Genomic DNA, 21,011 nt, shown 5'->3' with positions numbered 1-21,011 from the left:
TCTAAAAATGACAATAGACTAGAATTGAAAAAAAGTCACACGTTAGCCCAAAAATATGAATTTATATGTGTATTGGTCTATCTATATCTGTACATTGCTGAACGAATTAATCAATTATTGATTTATTGATTGATATCTAGTGAACCAAACCACAGATTGGTTTGTCGTGTAGGCAAAATATTTCCGCATGGTAGCATTAGAATCACATTTCTTAAACGTTCAATGTACCCGCTAGGATAGGTCTGTGTCTAGCCAATGACCTGCCTCGTGCGAAGGGATTGGTCCTTTCTTAACCAATGAGGTGACATGACTAGCTGGCTAGAGAACAATCATTTAAAAAAATAGATAGCCAACATTCTCTTTGCTGCTAAACTTCTTCTAGGTAAGTGACTGGCCATAAATTGTCACTAACAATTATTTCCACAGATATTAATATTTTTATAGTGTCTAATAATTCAAATGTATATTTATCTTGCTTATCTCTGCTCACCCTTCGTATACAGTCATTGGCTCGCCCTCGCTAACAAAAAACGGGTAAGTTACCCATAAAGTTAGCTGGATTGCTAACGTTATATCAATTTTGCTATGCAATTAGCTCAACGTAACTTTTAATATATTTTAGTTAAAGTAGAGAGCAAGAGGCGAAGCATGTAGATAGACACTCGTTGGTTAAAGGCGTGAAAATAATTAACTAGACTGATGGATGGCAAACTTCAGCTAGCTAAAGTTAACTGGCCAGCAAGCTAACATTACCGCGCAAGGGACTGAACGTTAATTTTGCATCTTTGACGCCCCCTGTGGCAGATTTGAGCATGGCACAAGGACCCGCAGGCAGAGACGCGACTCGCAGGAAAAGGTACTTTTAGCTACTTAAATGGCCTGTTGCACGTCACTGTCAATAAGAATGATAAAAGAGACTTGAAGACATGAAAATAATCTACTGTAGCTAAGTAATGGGTACATTATCTTACAGTAAGGATCAGCTGGACTGGAGCACATGCTGGAGCAACAGTCTGAAAGAGATTGCAGGCCTCCTGCCCATATCTAAGCCTAGGAATGGCCGAGGACTCACCAAGGTTTGTGCAAGGACGATCTTGATTTAATTGTATTAATGGATTCCCTGTATGAGTATTTGTGTCCGTATGTGGGTGCATGGCTACAGTATGTCTGAATACAGTACGGTTACATTATGGTGGTGGGTGTTTCTGTGTGTGTCTCACCTCTAATCTATCTTCAGAAGGAGACTCTGGTCCACATGCTGCGCTATTTTGACTTTCTTCAGAGTAGGATCCAGACCCTGCAGAGCCGCTTGCCCCCCCACTGCATCCCCAAGCAGGAACCCGACACAGGTACAACCTCAGCCAAGCATCAAGACAAGTACAGACTACGTACCTGACTTTCATATCAATGCATTTACACTGTATGTGTGTGTGCATGTACAGGGTCTGAGAGTGAAGAGAACACCCTCTCTGATCCCTGCACCCCCCCTCACACTCTAAAGGCCAAGCGCAAATATTTTTTCAGCCGTTCCCGCAAGAGACCTGTCCCCACCTCAGGTACCAGACCCACACCTCCCCCCAACATTATGTTCAACACTGTCAAAGACTGTTGTAAGGTGACGAGAGTAGTTCTGTTAGTTACTTCAAGTATGATTACAAACTAGTTTTGTGTGTAATAACATCACACTAACCAGAATGGTGCTTTTCTGTTTCCTTAACTCAGAGGGGAAGGCAGAGCTTCAGGTGAACAGAAGGAGGTTGTACAAAGCTGTAGCCAATGGAAAAATAGTTTACCCAGAGGAGGGTGTGTCTGTCCCTATGTGGGGTGTGCATTCTGATTGGTCAGAGCTCCAGTCTAGTGATAGCCATGGGGCGTGGCCTGTGTATGACAGCGACTCCCAGCCGAGCTCCCTGGATTCAGGCTTCAGCCTAAATCAGCTGCTCCCCCTGAGCACGCCTCTGGAGGGTGAGTTAGGCTGGAGGGTCCCTAAGTGTTCTCAGGGCTATACATGACAGGTGTGTTTGGGACAAATGTTACTGAGTTGATGCCTCTGTCTTTTGGTCTCCCACAGTGGGCAGTGGGACTCTGTGGACTCCATCCCCAACAGAGAGAGGCCACTGCTTTGTTTGTGAGGACCGCACAGGCAGCGAGAGCATCCCATCAGGGAGCGGGGTCCTAGACACTCCAACTACTCCAATTACTGGGTGGGTTTACATCCCTGTAGCCGCATGCCTGCCCTTTTTAGTGTAACTTAATATAGTATTCATGTGAATGGGTTTTCAACCCATATATACAGTTGAAGTCGGAAGTTTGCATACACCTTAGCCAAATACATTTAAACTCAGTTTTTCACAATTCCTGACATTTAATCCTAGAAAAAATTCCCTGTCTTATGTCAGTTAGGATTACCACTTTAAATAAAGAATGTGAAATGTCAGAATAATAGTAGAATAATTATTTATTTCAGCTTTTATTTCTTTCATCACACTCTCAGTGGGTCAGAAGTTTACATACACTCAATTAGTATTTGGTAGCATTGCCTTTAAATTGTTTAACTTGGGTCAAATGTTTCGGTTAGCCTTCCACAAGCTTCACACAATAAGTCGGGTGAATTTTGGCCCATTCCTCCTGACAGAGCTGGTGTAACTGAGTCAGGTTTGTAGGACTCCTTGCTCCCACACACTTTTTTAGTTCTGCCCAGACATTTTCTATAGGATTGAGGTCAGGGCTTTGTGATGGCCCCTTCAATACCTTGACTCTGTCCTTAAGCCATTTTGCCACAACTTTGGAAGTATGCTTGTGGTCATTGTCCATTTGGAAGACCCATTTGTGATCAAGCTTTAACTTCCGGACTGATGTCTTGAGATGTTGCTTCAATATATCCACATAATTTTCCTGCCTCATGATGCCATCTATGCACCAGTCCCTCCTGCAGCAAAGCACCCCCACAACATGATGCTGCCACCCCTGTGCTTCACTGTTGGGATCGTGTTTTTAGGCTTGCAAGCCTACCCCTTTTTCCTCCAACCATAACGATGGTCATTATGGCCAAACAGTTCTATTTTTGTTTCATCAGACCAGAGGACATTTATCCAAAAAAGTACAATCTTTGTCCCCATGTGCAGTTGGAAACCATAGTTTGGCTTTTTTATGGCGGTTTTGGAGCAGTGGCTTCTTCCTTGCTGAGCAGCCTTTCAGGTTATGTCGATATAGGACTCGTTTTACTGTGGATATAGATACTTTTATACCTGTTTCCTCCAGCATCTTCACAAGGTCCTTTGCTGCTGTTCTGGGATTGATTTGCACTTTTTGCACCAAAGTACGTTAATCTCTAGGAGACAGAACGCTTCTCCTTCCTGAGCGGTATGATGGCTGCGTGGTCTCATGGTGTTTATACTTGCGTACTATTGTTTGTACAGATGAATGTGGTACCTTCAGGCATTTGGAAATTGCTACCAAGGATGAACCAGACTTGTGGAGGTCTACAATCTTTTTTCTAAGGTCTTGGCTGATTTTCTTATGATTTTCCCATGATGTCAAACAAAGAGGCACTGGGTTTGAAGGTAGGCCTTGAAATACATCCACAGGTACACCTCCAATTGACTCAAATTATGTCAATTAGCCTATCAGAAGCTTCTAAAGCCATGACATCATTTTCTGGAATTTTCCAAGCTGTTTAAAGGCACAGTCAAGTTAGTGTATGTAAACGTCTGACCCACTGGAATTGTGATACAGTGAATTATAAGTTAAATAATCTGTCTGTAAACAATTGTTGGAAAAATTACTTGTGTCATGCACAAAGTAGATGTCCTAACTGACTTTCCAAAACTTTACTTTGTTTACAATAAATTTGTTGAGTGTTTGGAAAAGGAGTTTTAATGACTCCAACCTAAGTGTATGTAAAGTTCCGACTTCAACTGTATGTGTTTCCAGGCCAGGATCACTTTTCCTGAAGGACCAAATGCTTGGGGTAATCCCACCCATGCGAGGGCGAAAGGAGCCCTTCCACAGCCCTGCTGCCACGCCCCAACGCCCTACCCTGCTCCCCCTGCTGCCGCTGTTTGGGACTGGGGACAGTCTGAACCTCAGCCCCTCCCTCCTCACATCCCCTGCCCGGGGCCTCAGCCACTGCCTGTTGCCTGAGGGCCAGGAGGAGCTCCATGGTAACACTCCTTTTAATAACACACGCTCAATATTAAGCTGATTTAATATCATCTTAATGACCAGGGTATTGCTGCTTTATTTTGTTGAATACAAAAGAGACCCTGCCTGCCATTGAAGTATATTTGAAGTGTCTGACTTCAAATAGATTACGGGACGCTTGGTGTAGTGTGTAGTCTACCAAGTAGTCTGTAAAACCTCATTGTAACTCGATTGGAAGGATTCCTCCAGCTATTAATCATATACATTCCTACTTACGTCTTCAGTTCCTGGTGCGAGAGAGAGAGAGTGAAACATAGCCAACAGCCAACACACACTCATCTTTTTGCAGTGCTATTCGAGGATGTTTGGGTCACCCCTAAAACGACCCACCCCAAAGTCTCCTGCCTGCCCTGCCATGACCCCAATGACTCAGTAAGCCTCATAGAATCATGTTTCCACAACACAAATGTTGAGTGTATAGTATGTTGGGTACTAGTGTTGTGTTCAATATCAATACCAGTTTTAGTATCACAATACTCGATACCAAAATGATAGAACAGTGTAAAAAAAAAAACATATTAGCCAAAGTCACAGAATGGCACCTGATTCGGACAGATAAACTCAGCTACTGCTCTGTTCAATCGCTGGGCATCTTTTGAGGTCAATATCACAATAAATGATACATCTCTATTGATAAACTGAGTAAATCAGGATGTAACCTAGGCCTATCCACCATACAGGTGAATTCATATTCAATAGGAGTGTGTGCATGCATTGAGTTATTGAGCTTGTTATGGCTGATTTCATGGGGCTACAGATGAAAAACAAGTCCCTTCCATTTGGGACTTATTTTATTATACTGATCAACAACATTTGCATAGAAGTAGCATCTTTTATAAAATATGTGCGCTGTCTCTTTAACTAGTAATGGCGTCATTCACAAGGCAAGGGGTTTGGAGCAGAGTCAGTTTGCTGAGGCAATAGATCATCTTTGGGAGAGACGTGAGAGAGACCGAATAAGTGAATTAATAAGGTTTTTGGTGGCAATCAGCTTTTGCGTTATTGTTTCTATATTATCACAAATGAAGTAGAAGGGTAATGAATTGATGTTACCTTTAGATGTCAGCTAGCCAGGAAAGTTAGCCTACAAAGCTGGGAGCTACAGGTATCTTGCATTGTAAAGTGTTCTTGCCTGTATGGACATTGTTTTGCAAACGGAGCTAAAATGATGCAGCCCAGACTCTCAGTGCAGGCTAGCAGTGAGTAAGTGGATCAGGTACGGTGCGCGCTATAATAAGGGGTCGGCTGTGCTAGTAGACAGGCTTAATCCGTGAGACACATTTGACAGCAGTACCGAAAGTAACAAAAATTCTACTACTGAACTGTTTTTCATATTCTACTATCCAGAAGTGTCGGTATATTGTGCAAAACAATTAAGGAAATGGGTATGTTCAGCTTAATGATAAAGCCACTATTCCCCCTAGATGTCGGAGGGTGAAGCTGAAGTCAAGCATGGCAGAGGAGGGTGGCTGTCCTCCCTGAGTGAGGGGGAGGAAGGGGATGTCACCTGGACCCCCAAGCAACAGCAAGTCCCTCTGAAGTCAAAGACCAGTAGCACAGGACGGCACCGCAGAGCCAATGCCTCCACCAAGGGCCCCCCTCGCACCCCTCTTAACCTGAAGAAGAAGTGTGTCAACGGCTTCATAATGTTCTGCCGCATCAACAGGAAGACCTACCTCCGGTGAGTGACTCCTGACCTTTATCCCCATAACCCTGTGTTTCGGCTTGATGTACTGTACCTCTTTGTGTCTGTAACTAAGATGGATGCCATGTCTTTGAACAGTACCCACCCTGGCACCCCATCTACCGTGGTTACCAAGGAGCTGGCCAGCCTGTGGCACGTCATGCCCAAGCAGGAGAGGCACGTCTACTGGTCAGTAACTTTCTTATTGTGTCTGTCTCTTTACTTACTATTGGAATTTCTCAGTTTTACAGAGGAGCTTGTGTAATCTCTCTCAGTCTGAAGGCTCGCCACTTCAGCCGCCAGCAGAACCGTAACGTGAGGAGTGAGTTGGTGGAGGGAGGCGGGGAGGAAGAGGACTGTGTACCCAGCCCCCTCCACATGCTGCTGGCCCAGAGAGACTTGTGTGCTGCAGCCAGAGGAGGCCCCTAGAGTAACTACCTCCACACACACTGACCCTTCACTGACCATATGCATCTAGCATTGGATGTCCATATTTATACTGTATCTGTCCATATTCAAACCAACAATATTGTTTATTTAAGAAACACCGTATGAGTTAATTATGAAGTTCTTTGGAGTTTAAATTATATTCTCAAACGCAGACACTTAATCTCTGTCTAGCACAGTGGTTTTCAAATTATATACGTTTTTTAAAGGAAGTCAGTCCAACTTTAAACTGACTCTTGAAGTTGTAATAGTAGAATTAGGTACTGAAATGAGGTAGTGAATCATCAGTTCCTCTTGTCATGTCAGTCATTGCATACCTTATAGAGCTATTTATAACTTGTAAAATGTCCAGATCAACTAGCCCATGTCAGCTAACGTTTTTTTTATTTAGGTTTTTTAGCCCATAGATTTTGTAATTTTTTGTCACTGGCAAAATGTATAGAAGTGCAAGATAATTTGTCTTAAAACTGCCTTAAAAATGTATAGAATTGCAAAAAAATAAGCTGTTCCCCAATGCTGGAAGGGGGGCCTGAGTGAAAAGGTTTGGGAACCCCTGGTCTATAGCACACCACATTTAACTGTTACTTATTGTTTTCTGCCTCATGTTAAAGTTATTTATACAACATGTTCAAACATGGTTTTACAGATATTATTGAGAACCATTTTAGTAGGAAGTTTTGTATTTACATGAAGTGATGTCTTCCCGTGGGTTATAATGCCAAGGCAGTGTTTTACTAGTCATGTCATCCTGAAGTTTATTTCACCAATCAGTCTATATTTATGATCACAAGGGCCAAAGAAATTCCAGGCTACACAGTATGCAGCACATAAATCACTTGCCCCATGGACTGACCATTTTATTTATTACCTATTTATACACACTGCATTTATTAATATGTGTGGAATGTCTATGTGTTTCTCTATTACACATTGTGTAAATTCCTTTTTTTACAAGGCAGGTAAGAACTGAAGTCTTACCATTGTATTGAGTTATTCAAATGGTCAATTGGAAGTTTGCTGAAGTGTTTCTATGTGTGGTGTCAAAATATGTTAAGATGTTCTGTAAATTAAAGTTATTCAATTGTTACTACTTTGATTAGTTATTTGAGACAAATGAAACAAGTGAACATTTGAGATACCATACAATATGTTGTTTTAGATTATTACAAATATAACAATCATTCTTTAAACAAAACACTAAGTCACATTGCACGGCTCAGTTTTTCATCTAAAGTCAAGACCACTGTGCCCTCAAACTACATGGCAGTCGTTTAGAAGTTATTATCGCTTGACTTTGGGAATCTCAGGTTGCAGTATATTCAAAGCGCTGGTAATACAATCAGGTAGTTATTACTTAGCCTTTTTCATACCAGAATGTATTCAACGAGAAATAATGTGAACAGGCAATCTATCAAGGTACAGAGAGCAGCAGGTCTCTAGCCCAGGGGTTCTTAAGATTTCTAAGCTCGAGACCCAAATGACAAATGTACTGTCCTCGAATGACCCAAATTGAGAAGAAATAGTGTGCGATTATAAATGTTTATTCATAATTTGCGACCCAACTCTTATGCTCGGGGCCCACTTTGGGTACCAAAGCATAGTTTTAAGAAACCCTGTTGCTAGTCAATTCAAGGTGTCGTGTCGATTCCAATACTAGGAAATTACATATGTTTTGTGACATGTTATTTCGCTAGACAGAGATATGGGTTAAATGAATGAGACTGATTTGATTCAAAATAGACAGATTTTCATACCCGCGATAGAAATGACATCTATCCAACGCGTGGGGGCTGTGATTTAGCTGGTCTAGTAAACAGGAGATCCTGAGTTCAAATCGCAGCTGTGCCTTTTCGTGCATTTCTTTTTACCCATTGGTGGAGAAGGTCAGAGGGGAGGGATCTCTGGTTTTCTCATCCAATGAGTTTTGAGAAGTAGGCGAGGGGAGAGGAGGTGAGGAATATGCGATTGAGATATTCCAATGTCATCGAAAAAGGGCACTTTTTGAAAGAGTTAAAACGTACCAACTGTGTAAAGTTGAACTGGCAAACAACTCAAGCATTTAGCCAGCTTGTACACGTCACTTTCCCAGCATAAATATCCCCTATAAGCAAACTCCTGTAGCTCGCTGTTATCTTATAGTGGTCAGTAATCTGCATTGTGGCCTCGGAAACCCTGGTTCGAATCCCGGTCACGGCATTGCTATACAGAATGTCATGGCGAAAGGCCCTTACTTTGAATGAGTTTAAACTTACTGTGTAAACTAAGAAACTCTGCCATTTTATAAAGTTCCCTAGCTCATGGTAGCTTAATGACTTACACAAACTGATTCATCTGCTATTTCAAAGGTTCTTATGATTTTAAAAATCAAGACCCAAATGGGAAATGTACTGTCCTCGAACAACCCAAATGAAGAAGAAATAGGGTATGATTCTAAATGTTTACTCATAACTCACGACACACCTCTCACATGCTCAGGGACCACTTTTGTTCCCAAACCATAGTTTAAGAAACCCTTTTGCTAGTGAATTTAAGGCATCCGGATCGATTCCAATATTAGGAAATTACATCTGTTATTTTGACATGTAATTTTGCAAGACAGAATTATGAGTTAAATGAAAATGACTGGGTTGATTCAAAATAGTTGTGGGTTTTCATACCCACAATATAAATTACAGCTATGGGTGCTGTGGCATAGTTGGTTTAAAGTACCTGTCTAGTAAACAAGAGATCCTGAGTTCAAATCTCAGCAGTGCCTTCTTAAATATTTTATTGTACCCATTGGTGGAGAAGGTCAGAGGGGATGGACCTCTGGTTCTCTCATCCAATGGGTTTTGACAAGCAGGAGAGGCGAGAGGACATGAGAATTACACAACTGAAATATTCCAATGTCATGGAGTTAAAACGTACCAACTGTGTAAAGCTGAACTGGCTAACAACTCAAGCATTTAGCCAGCTTGTACATGTCACTGTCCCAGCATAAGTAACCTCCACAAGCAAACTCTGGTAACTCGCCGTGATCTGTCCTCTTTCTCTGATCACATTTTGAAGACAATTTACATTTGTAAACTCTGTTTCAAGGTACTATCTTTGTTGAAAACATTCTTTCCTCTACTCCTCTTTTCAAATAATCTCTCTCTCCTCTTAGTGTCGCTGGTCATTCTCTCTCTCTAGGCATCATTCCTGGGGCCATGTTGAACAACAGGCTGAGTTTACGGAGCTGTTCATTGGATGAAAGAGACTCCTCCCACAGGCGCTGGTTGGTCTCTCTCAGAATCGTCACTTCCTCCATCAGGGCTACTTTATCCTCCCTTTCCTGACCGTCACAGAGAGAGAGGTCATGGGGTTATTTAAAAAGAGATGGTGAAGTGGTCGAAATTGATTTAATGATGAGAGATGGGGGTTGTGTATCTGAGGCGGAAGTGTCGCACCTTCTCCAGGTTGCTCTCCAAGTGTCTCAGCAGCGCCTCCAGGTGGTGAAGTCTTGACAGATCACTGGGCACTTCACTGTAGAGAAGCAAAACATCTTGTTAATAAAGAATAACTTCAACACAAACTTCATGAGGGAAAAAACAAATGTGCTGAAGCTGAATTAAAATGCATAACTCTATGAATGGCACACTTCAAACTTATCCATGTCTGTTTGAGAATTAATATCTTACAGGACTTAGGGTCATTAAGTCGGAGTACAGCCATTATGAGTGTGTGTCCAGTAAAGGGAATGGGACCATAGAGAGAGAGAGTGTATGTACTGTACCTTCTTAATGTGGGCTGGGCATTGTAGCCCTGAGGAGGGTAGTGATTAGGTGGGCAAGCAGCAGGTCCACCCTCTGATCCATGCTTCTTGGACTTGCTGGGAGGAATGGGCTCCACTGTCCTCTTTGCTACAAGCATAAAAAATTAACGCAACATTCACTGATATCACAAAAAAATCATTGCATATTATAATTTGGTCTAAAATGCCTTGCTCCTCACAAACATTCATAGGCAAACTCAGGCACATAGCAATGCTTCTTGCACACACAGTCTCCTACCTTCATAGGCCTTGGCAGCATTGACAAGTTTGTTCCACTCCATGCCCCAGGCAGAGGCCAGTAGGGGGATGTGCCCAGGGTCCCAGCCCTCTGTCAGAGACAGCTCAGAGGCAGACAGGTCCTCAAGCCCCTCCAGCTCTGGGCAGTCAGAGACTGGGGAACATGCCAGACTGGAATGCAGGGGACCACTGCCGAGGCTGATCTCTGTAGAGAGGCTATGACGGCAGGACTAGGGGACAGAGCTGTGGTCAGTTAAATGAGTACATGGACATACTCTGTAACTTTAAGGTTAGTACTCATTGAATATGAGTATGTTAGAATATTCAACATCTGTGTGTTACAGGTCTGACAATGAGCCTCTATTTTCTTGTGCACCCTACCTTGCTTTGAGAGAAAAAAACTACTAATTGAATGATTGATCCTGTAATTTCATTGGCTGACTGAGGGCACAGACTCAGGTCTTCACCTCCAAAAAGCAAGAGCCTCTAAAAGCTTAGTACCATCATCAGCACAGCTCATAAATGAAAATAGATTCTTGTGACTTACATTTATCTTGTATATATAAAATTATACACATTCATGGTGCGTTCGGTAAGTATTCAGACACCTTTTTTCCACATTTTGTTACATTACAGCCTTGTTCTAAAATTGATTAAATAAAAATGTTCCTCATCAATCTACACACAATATCCATATAATATGAAAACAGGTTTTTATACATTTTTGCAAATTCATTCAAATAAAAAGAAGAAATACCTTATTTACATAAATATTCAGACTCTTTGCTATGTGACTCGAATTTGAGCTCAGGTGCATCCTGTTTCTATTGATCATCCTTGAGATGTTTCTATAACTTGATTGAAGTCCACCTGTGCTAAATTCAATTGATTGGACATAATTTGGAAAGGCACACACCAGTCTATATAAGGTTCCACAGTTGACAGTGCATGTCAGAGCAAAAACCAAGCCATCAGGTCGAAGGCATTGTCCGTAGAGCTCAGAGACAGAATTGTGCCAAGCTTGTAGCATCATACTCAAGAAGAATCACTGCCAAAGGTGCTTCAACAAAGTACTGAGTAAAGTGCCTGAATACTTACGCAAATGTGATATTTAAGTATTTTATTTTTAATGAATTGACAAACATTTCTAAACCTGTTTTTGCTTTGTCATTAGGGGGTATTATGTGTAGAATAAGGCTGTTAGAATAAGGCTGTAACGTAACAAAATGTGGAAAAAGTCTAGGGGTCCCATAACTTTCCGAAGGCATGTGTTTGTATATACTTTGTAAGCATTGGTATGTGAATGTTGCTGTTAATATGTTTACTATACAGTATATCTTTATCTTATCCAACTTGCCACAACTGAACTTCCTTCTGGAAAAATAAAGTAATTATATTCTATTTCTTTAAATACGGTCTCTTTTTTTTGTTTGTTTGAGGTGCATCCGCCTGGGAAGGTGCAGGTAAGAGTGTGACTTGTCATGTGGCTGGTTGTTAGTTTTTACTGTCTGACTACGTTGAGAGAATATATTTGATTATGAATGAATGTTTAGGTAGTTCTTCCCTCGACCCTGCACTGGCCCAGAACCTGTTTTTGTTTGTATATTTCATTGTGTGCTTCTTGTCCTTTAACTAAGTTTTAAAGAGAAGTCTGTGGTTTTGACTAATGGTGGGGGAGAAAATAAAACCTGTTGACATATTTATCGGAGGCAGAGCTCCCAATGCTCTTGTTTAACTAAACCTGTGGTGTAGAATTGGCTACATCTATTTTTCTTTCGCCTCACTTGTGCATCTGTTGTTTCTAGATGGCAGCCTTTACACAGGCAGCTCAATTCTGCTCTTTTTCACTAATGGGTTTTTTGACCATCAGGTCAGCTCTGAAAAATATCTGCTGTGAAAAGCTCTGACGTGATTGGTCAAAAGACCAATTAGTGGAAAAAATATCAGAATTGGGTAGCCTGTGTAAACGCAGCTGATGTGTGCCTTACTCACTGCATCCCTCCCTGAGTCCTCTGTGTCCAGTATGATGAGCCTCAGTTCCTCCTCTAGGTTAGTTGTCTTGTGGGTCTGTCGTGGAGAGGGCGGGCCGCGCAGAGAGGCCAGGACACGCGGCTGTCCCAACACGTTCTGGGACGTCATGTCCACCTGTCTGATTACAGAGTGGTACAGTTACTCAGTAATCAATCTCAACACACTGCAACTCCTGTCTGGATCAACTCAATAGAAATACTCCTGTCAACTCAGATCTCAAAATATCTAAATATTACAGAACTAAAATGATTCTAAATCAATGAATTCCACATTAATGAAGTATTTGGTACAGGCACTATACAACAACTGCATTAATATAGAATAACTCTCTCTTCATGCTCAAACTCACACAAACACTCACCTCTTGATTCTGTTACTGTGAGGGCTGTTAGTCTTGACGGTGTTGTCTGTATTGGTGTTGTCCTTGTGCTGCCAGGTTGTGAGTCTCCTATAGATTGGAGTGGGACTGAAGCTTGGCTGGTAGACAGGCTTTTGACTGTGACTTGGCTGGTGCTGCTGCTTAATGACCTGCTGCTGGTTTGGTCTGGGTTGCTGGCTCTGGTGCTGGACAGGGTGGTTGGAATCCGAGGGGCTGGATGTAATAGTGGCTCTAAGCATGCGAGGTTTGTCCACTGTGGTAGCGTTGTATCCCCGAGGGCTGCTGTAGACACTGAAGGCAAAACAAACACACATACCATATCCACGGGTACAGCACAGACACACAGAGCAGCACATACAAAAACAGCAGACAGACACACACCAAGCATTAATCCAATAATGTATTGCTGCCACGATGCCCCACCCAGTGTGTTTTTATAAGTTATGTGTCACATGGTGATGGTAGAGGGGAGGGTGTGTCCCACGTTTCCCCTAATCCTCCCCTCCCTGGGACCCTGCGGCTCTCAGCTGACCCGGAATCCGCACACATATAAATCTATACCCCACCAAGGTCCCTCCCACTAGGGTCTCTTTCCTCCCTCCTTCCCGTCTCTCACTCCCCATGTCTCACCCACCAGGGTGTCCCACCCTCACTCCCCCTGTCTGTTACTCACCAGGGTCTGAAGACAGGCAGTGCTCTGCAGGGCAAGGGCAGCGGCAGGGTATGAGCGTGGTAGCTCTGACACTGGTTGGTCCCCCCTCTGCTCCCAGTGCTGGGTCTCTGTGGAGGGGGGCTGTATGTGCCCCAGCCATGCAGGGACCTCTGGGGGGCCCTGGGACAGGCATAATGGGACTTGGCCTCCTGAAGTTGTTGAGTGTCATTTTGGGAGTACATATTAGATGTGTCAAAGTCTCTGCCACTGAAGAGGATGTCCAGCCCAATCCCCTGGTGAACCCCCCTCTCACCAAACCAGCCCTTGTGGGTAGGGCTATAGGAGGCCATCATGGAGAGAGTCACTGCTGGGTGGGGGTAGTACAGCACCTCCAACTGAGAAAGAGTGAGTGTTTGACAGAGGTAATGGTTGGTATGTTCCACAGCACCTATGGGGGAATGTACGACCAGACTGGTTTGAAAGTGTAAAACAGAGTGAGGGAAAGAGAAATACATAAGCAAAAGCCAACGGTAAAATGTAATACATGCATGTACAATATAACCGCTAACAGTGTGTGTGTGTGGCAGTACGAAGCAGCCTTGTTCAGCCCTAACCTTGTACAGTCTTTAGGAGTCTCATATAGCCATCTCATTTGCTATATGAGAGGAGGGGCTGTCCAGAGCCACCCTAGAAAAGGCACGGCTATATGGTCTGGGCCTGAGGAATAAAGGGCTGATTGTTCATGTGAGTGTAGTCAGTGCTCCCTTTGTTCACACCAAGCTGCATTATACTTCACAGCTCTGGATTGCACTGAATAGCATAGATTGAACAAATCAATGTTTAAGGAATTTGTTCCTACATTGTCACCAATTGTTTTTTTCTACTTAACCTTGTATTTTGCATTAATATCAATCCATTATTTTCCAGTCCATTTTAACATCCCAACCACAAAGCATGTCTCAACCAAATCAATGACCATTCTTCTGGTCATTTTTAGAGAACAGGTTGTAAAACGTTATTGTTGCAAAGTGTATTGACTAACCCTCACAGGTTAGTGCCCACAGGCCTCATAGCAGCACATAACAAATAGCAGGTGGTCAAGACTACCAGCAAAATTCCCCAAAGCATCCCTCAATCATGACCACTCGCAAAACAGTAGGATAGCTTTTGTCAAGTACATAGACTAAGTAATCAGTCCCTTATGTCAAGTACATAGACTAAGTAATCAGTCCCTTTTGTCAATACATAGACTAAGTAATCAGTCCCTTTTGTCAATACATAGACTATGTAATCAGTCCCTTTTGTCAATACATAGACTATGTAATCAGTCCCTTTTGTCAATACATAGACTATGTAATCAGTCCCTTTTGTCAATACATAGACTATGTAATCAGTCCCTTTTGTCAATACATAGACTATGTAATCAGTCACCACTGATGATCTGCGGTTGAATGCAAGGCAACAAAATACAACACACAATTTGTCAGCCCTCACCTGCACATGCTAAAACACATTCTAAAGAAATCTGGGTATAACTTGTAGAGGAAAAACAGAATACTTACCTCTCCCAAGTGTCAATGAGCCAGTTCACATATCCTCAAAGGGCTCACAGTGCTCTTTGTCTTTTTGTGTGTGTGTGCGTGTGCGTGTGCGTGCGTGCGTGCGTGCGTGCGTGCGTACGTGACACAAGCTCCTATAGAATTTCATTTTTTGACATTTCATGACATGCTATTTTGGCTCTAAATATTTGCTGAGTAAACCATGTATTCATTCCTTAGTGGGCTCAGGAGTGGTGCAGCGGTCTAAGGCACTGCATCTCAGTGCTAGAGGACGTCACTACAGACCCTGGTTCAATCCTGGGCTATATCACAACTGGCCGTAATCGGGAGTCCCGTAGGACGGCACACAATTGGCCCAGTGTCGTCTGGGTTAGGGGAGGGTTTGGCCGGGGTAGGCCGTCATTGTAAAATATTTCAAATTCATATAGTAGCATCAACTTCTATGAAGTCCATTGAATTAAAAACAAGATTGTTGGCGCAGAGCTATTAAACAGATCTGTCAGTTGTTTTAATTTCCTAAATTTGCAATGTCCATTAATTTTCTTCCTCTCTTTCCATCCAGTTTACTTCACTAATCCACAAAACCAACCCATTGCCTGTTCTATCAAACCCACAACAATAGCATTCCAATTACACATTCTTTGTCGCAATGATTCTATGATTCTGTATGACCATCATGACGCGGTAAAATGTATCAATTCATGAAAAGGAAAGTGGATAAAGCATAATTCTGTATGGGAAAGCATGTGACTAGTCGCTTAGGATATGCGTGGGAGAGCTCAAATTACAATAAATATGGGATGAGGAGGCTGGTGGGAATGCGCTATAGGAGGACGGGCTCATTGTAATGGCTGGAATGGAATAAATGGCATGGATTCAAACATCTAGAAAGCCCATTTGACTCCGTTCCAAATATTCTATTCCAGCATTAGAATGAGCCCATCCTCTTATAGCTCCTCCCACCAGCCTCCTCTGATGGGATCAATTAAAACAATTATACCAGACTGGAAGACCTTTATATCACAACTGAAACAAACCATACAGGTAAAAAGTTTAAAGCTTAAAGCTAGAGTCCTCAGTTGAAACAATAACCAAGTGGCCACCCAACCTCTATTTTGGTAAAAAGCTATGGGAAGGGCCTGGAGAAATGTGACCTTGGATACAAGGACTGACCATTCATGATATAAAAATTATAATTTTAACGATGTTTTGAGGCTATAAAGTGTTTGTTTACATGTACATTGTTTACAGAGTAAAACAAGCTTACATTTTGGGTTCTGATGGGGTATGACAGTTTGACTATGCTTATGAGGCATTTCTAAGTGATATTCTTCAAGAATCAATGGGTAAACATACTGAACAAAAATGTAAATGCAACATGCAAAGATGTTACTGAGTTACAGTTCATATCAGGAAATCTGTCAATTGACATAAATTCATTAGGCCCTAATCTATGGATTTCACATGACTGGGCAGGAGGGCATAGACCTACTCACTGGGGAGCCAGGCCCAGCCATTCAGGGGCTTTAAAAGGCCATTCAAAAGGGCTTTACTACAGACATAAATACTCCTCAGCTTCACCAGCTGTCCGGGTGGCGGGTCTCATACGATTCCGCAGGTGAAGAAGCCGGATGTGGAGGTCCTGGGCTGGCGTGGTTACACAAGGTCTGCGTTTGTGAGGCCAGTTGGATGTACTGCAAAATTCTCTAAAACGACATTGATATGGTAGAGAAATTAACATTAAACTCTCTGGCAACAGCTCCGATGGGCATTCCTGCAGTCAGCATGCCAATTGCACGCTCCCTCAAAACCTGATACATCAGTGTCATTGTGTTGTATGACAAAACTGCACATTTTAGAGTGGTCTTTTATTATCCCCATCACAAAGTGCACTTGTGTAATAATCATGCTGTTTAATCAGCTTCTTGATATGCCACACCTGTCAGGTGGATATCTTGGAAAAGGAGAATGCTCACCAACAGGGATGTGAACAAATTAATGCAAAAACTTTTAGCAAACTAAGGTTTTTCTGCGTATGAAACATTTCTAGGATCTTAAATGCAACACTTTACATGTTGCATTTATATTTTTGTTCAGTATGTCATTCATTTTTAAGTCCAGACATACGGTAGATGTAGCAACTAAGGATGGTATATTTAAATATATCTCAGGACATATTTCCATTTTTTTTTTAAACCATCCATTCCATTTGAATTCTAAAGGAGAAAGAGCAGAAGAGCCAGGAATCTCAGTCCTATTTTTTAGGTTAATCTAAAGATGAGGAGGAAGAAGCTCCACTGTACTTGGATGCATCTCCAAGTACACATTTTGAATGCACCTGTGCCCCTAACTACCTACATTGCCTCACAACTTTCTCTGGGTGAGGTGGCACGGTGGTGGGATTTTAGTGGGGGGACACCCTGCTCAGGCAGTGGTGTAAAGTACTTAAATAGCACTTTTTTTTTATTTTACTTAAGTCATTTTGGGGGGGTATCTGTACTTTACTATTTATATATATGACAACTTTTACTTCACCACATTCCTAAAGAAAATAATGTACTTTTTTACATACATTTTCCCTGACACCCAAAAGTGGTCCTTACATTTTGAATTCTTAGCAGGACATGAAAATGGTCCAATTCACACACTGAACAAAAGAACATTCCTGGTCATCCTTACTGTCTCTGATCTGGCAGACTCAATAAACACACATGCTTTATTAATAAATGGTGTCTGAGAGTTGGAGGGTGCCCCTGGCTATCCATAAAGTAAATGGTGCCATCTGGTTTGCTTAATATAAGGAATTTGAAATGATTTATACTTTTACTTTTGATATTTTAGCAATTATACTTACTTTTGACACTTAAAGCCAAATACTTTTAGACTTTTACTCAAGTAGTATTTTACTGGGTGACTCACTTTTATTTGAGTAATTTTCTATTAAGTTCTCTACTTTTACTCAAGTATGACAATTGGGTACTTTTTCCACCACTGCACAGGCATAAAGTGAGTCACCTGCTGAGACTATGGGTAGGGCCAGCTGACGCACTACTTGAGAGAGCACCTGGTGTTTGTGCCGACCCAGCGTATTTTGGTGGGGGCCTGCAGTGATCTGCCTCTGTGTGTCTTCACTGACACCCCCCAGGAGATGACCGTGTTTCACAGAACCACCTGCCCTGCTTCTGGAGTTGCCATGCACTTCTGCCCCGAGACCAACTAGCTGCTGACCAGAAGCATGGGCCTCATTGCCTTCTGGGGCTTCTGGATGTCCCCTCAGACACCCCTGGGGCTGGTGAGAGTGCGGGACTGAAACGGCTGCTCCCTGCACAGGGATACCATGGTGGGGCCCTAGTGACATAGCGCCAGACCTCCATCTCTACGACCTGTGCAACCGCCACATCAAGAGCTTTGAGTTCACGGGCCAGCGTGAGCTGCTACAGTTCCACGGCTGCATCCGGGCTATGCTGCACTGTATCAACAGACTGGCTGCAGCCGGGCTATGCTGCACTGTATCAACAGACTGGCTGCAGCCGGGCTCTGCTGCACTGTATCATAAAAGACTGGCTGCAGCCGGGCTCTGCTGCACTGTATCATAAAAGACTGGCTGCAGCCGGGCTCTGCTGCACTGTATCAACAGACTGGCCTCAGCCGGGCTCTGCTGCACTGTATCAACAGACTGGCCTCAGCCGGGCTCTGCTGCACTGTATCAACAGACTGGCCTCAGCCGGGCTCTGCTGCACTGTATCAACAGACTGGCCTCAGCCGGGCTCTGCTGCACTGTATCATAAAAGACTGGCTGCAGCCGGGCTATGCTGCACTGTATCAACAGACTGGCCTCAGCCGGGCTCTGCTGCACTGTATCATAAAAGACTGGCTGCAGCCGGGCTCTGCTGCACTGTATCATAAAAGACTGGCTGCAGCCGGGCTCTGCTGCACTGTATCAACAGACTGGCCTCAGCCGGGCTCTGCTGCACTGTATCAACAGACTGGCCTCAGCCGGGCTCTGCTGCACTGTATCAACAGACTGGCCTCAGCCGGGCTCTGCTGCACTGTATCATAAAAGACTGGCTGCAGCCGGGCTCTGCTGCACTGTATCAACAGACTGGCTGCAACGCTACTGCTACACAGGTAATGCCACAGGCTACGTGTAGACATGGAGCTGGGACATAGGCAGCCTGCTAAATAAGTTTGACGCCCAGCCAATGAGCTCCGAGCTGCTGCGCCGACATGCTTGCTGTCGTCTTCAGTGTGCGGCTGGGTGAAGGAGTGGAACTGAGGGGGAAAGCTGTTGATCAAGGTCTGGCACTGGGAGGAACATGGAGATCTGGGACTGATGTGACAACATGCTGAGGGAAATTAGGCTGGGCTTGGCCAGGTGTTTTGCTAAAGCGTGGGGCGACATCCTGTCCGGCTTCAGCGGCAGCAACGCCCTCATCTCTTACCAAAGTTAACTAGCATTATTTTTCATTTAGAACCAGTTACAAACAAAATTATTTTTGTACAGCAACCTCTTCCGTATGCATTTGTCATAGCAGCTGACTGAAACTGGTGTGAGCCTGACAAATAACACAGGACAGCAATTACCGCAAGACAAGAGTTGGTCCACATTTAAATGGCTTCCATTTAGGTAGCCTGGTCTAAGAAACCAGTTGCAGACATTGCTCAAAATATCACAGTTGTTCAACTCAGTTCCAGGACATCTCAATCTGCCAATTTGATGAACTGCTACTCACATAATATTACGAAATCCATCAACACACTTATAGTTGTACATTTGGCCTTTGCCTTCATATCTTAGTTATACTGTATAGCAAAGGTGGGGGGGATAACAGTCTCATCAATAGAAAAGTATTTGTGCAAGTGAAGAACTCCTTGTCGGATTATATTTAGGATATTTAAGATTCACAAATGCTGTCATTGTTTCAGCCTGCAGGATACCCCACTAGGGTCTATGCCTGGAAGCATGTTGTTTGGGTCCTACATTGCCCTCTAAAGTCACACATCCTTACAGGATAACTAGGCTGTTTCTCTCTCAAAGAAGGGGATAAATGTGTGGTGCAAAACAAAGGAGTTGATTGCTGACTTCAGGAAGCAGGGATTCAACAACACTGCAGTGGAGTCAGCAGCTTCAGGTTCCTCTGTGTCCACATCACAGAGAACCTCACAGTGACAGACAACACCACAGCCCTGGTCAAGAAGGTGCAACTGCGCCTCTAATTTCTCAGGTGGCTGAAGAAAATCGGCACGCTCCCCCGGGTCCTCTCCTAATTCTACCGCAGCAACATCGACAGCATCCTGACCGGCTGCATCCCGGCTTGGTACAGAAACTGCTCCATTCACGACCGCAAGGCCCTTCAGAGGGTGGTGAAGACTGCCCAGTACATCACTGGAACCGTGCTCCCCACCATACAGGACAAAAACCCCGCTCAGCCCAGCCATGGACTATTCACTCCATTACCGTCTGTTCTCGGACCACCATCTCAGAGAGTTTTTACCCACAAGCCAACAGACTACTTAACTCTTGAACCGGGACTGACTGCCGGAACAACAGACTCCCTGCACCCTACCACACATGGACACACACCTATTTATATTACTGCACAATGTCTATTTATTATTGCACAATTCCCTGGCACATGTAAATTCACAATTTGTCCGAGTGCCGCCTTGAATCATATTTATGGCCCACCAAAAAATGATTCACTTAATTTCTATTGTCGTGAGCTGAACCTGCAAGTAAGTATTTCGTTGCACTATGTACGGTGCATTCATAAAGTATTCAGAACCCTTTCCTTTTTACACATTTTGTTACATTACAGCATTATTCAAAAAAGTATTAAATAAAATGTTTTTCCATCATTAATCTACATGCTATACCCCATGATGACACATTTATTAAATTATAAAAAATAAATACCTTATTTACATAAGTATTCTGACCCTTTGCTAGGAGACTCGAAATAGAGCTCAGGTACATCCTGTTTCCATTGATCATCCTTGAGATGTTTCTACAACTTGATTGAAGT

At 43.1% G+C, this 21,011-nt stretch overlaps 2 protein-coding genes across 3 annotated transcripts; one reads left to right on the top strand and one right to left on the bottom strand.

Moving 5' to 3' along the window:
- The first annotated feature begins 10 nt into the window (after nt 1-10).
- meiosin (meiosis initiator) lies at nt 11-7,424 on the top strand. Its single transcript, XM_031807922.1, has 13 exons — nt 11-382; nt 504-534; nt 805-856; nt 974-1,076; nt 1,238-1,349; nt 1,443-1,556; nt 1,723-1,965; nt 2,072-2,204; nt 3,934-4,163; nt 4,493-4,575; nt 5,628-5,884; nt 5,987-6,076; nt 6,163-7,424. The coding sequence occupies exons 3-13, from the start codon at nt 813-815 to the stop codon at nt 6,314-6,316; spliced, it is 1,563 nt and encodes a 520-aa protein (XP_031663782.1). The 5' UTR covers nt 11-382; nt 504-534; nt 805-812; the 3' UTR covers nt 6,317-7,424.
- A 1,651-nt stretch (nt 7,425-9,075) lies between these two features.
- LOC109873230 (signal-induced proliferation-associated 1-like protein 3) lies at nt 9,076-15,857 on the bottom strand. 2 transcript variants are annotated; one of them, XM_031807923.1, is made up of 8 exons: nt 14,989-15,857; nt 13,448-13,874; nt 12,757-13,065; nt 12,357-12,513; nt 10,366-10,594; nt 10,089-10,215; nt 9,763-9,838; nt 9,076-9,647 (listed from the first exon to the last, which is right to left on the bottom strand). In XM_031807923.1, exons 2-8 carry the CDS (start codon nt 13,777-13,779, stop codon nt 9,489-9,491), a joined length of 1,389 nt encoding a protein of 462 aa, XP_031663783.1. In that variant the 5' UTR covers nt 13,780-13,874; nt 14,989-15,857; the 3' UTR covers nt 9,076-9,488. The 2 variants fall into 2 exon arrangements, with proteins under 2 accessions (XP_031663783.1, XP_020320434.2); XM_020464845.2 differs by having other exon boundaries at nt 13,448-15,857.
- Between the last annotated feature and the right edge of the window lie 5,154 nt (nt 15,858-21,011).

This window comes from Oncorhynchus kisutch, linkage group LG28 (assembly GCF_002021735.2).
Source record: "Oncorhynchus kisutch isolate 150728-3 linkage group LG28, Okis_V2, whole genome shotgun sequence".
Classification (NCBI taxonomy): domain Eukaryota; kingdom Metazoa; phylum Chordata; class Actinopteri; order Salmoniformes; family Salmonidae; genus Oncorhynchus; species Oncorhynchus kisutch.
The sequence above is the reverse complement of the archived record's forward strand: the minus strand, read 5'-3'. Positions and strand labels throughout refer to the sequence as shown.

Coding starts and splice junctions, on each gene's coding strand:
- meiosin (XM_031807922.1), top strand. CDS start 813: ATGGCACAAGGACCCGCAGGCAGAGACGCGACTCGCAGGAAAAG. Junction 1,077..1,237: donor ATGGCCGAGGACTCACCAAG/GTTTGTGCAAGG, acceptor ATCTATCTTCAG/AAGGAGACTCTGGTCCACAT. Junction 1,350..1,442: donor CAAGCAGGAACCCGACACAG/GTACAACCTCAG, acceptor GTGCATGTACAG/GGTCTGAGAGTGAAGAGAAC.
- LOC109873230 (XM_020464845.2), bottom strand. CDS start 13,941: ATGTATTTCTCTTTCCCTCACTCTGTTTTACACTTTCAAACCAGTCTG. Junction 12,514..12,756: donor CACAGTAACAGAATCAAGAG/GTGAGTGTTTGT, acceptor CTCTGTAATCAG/ACAGGTGGACATGACGTCCC. Junction 9,648..9,762: donor TGGAGAGCAACCTGGAGAAG/GTGCGACACTTC, acceptor TGTGACGGTCAG/GAAAGGGAGGATAAAGTAGC.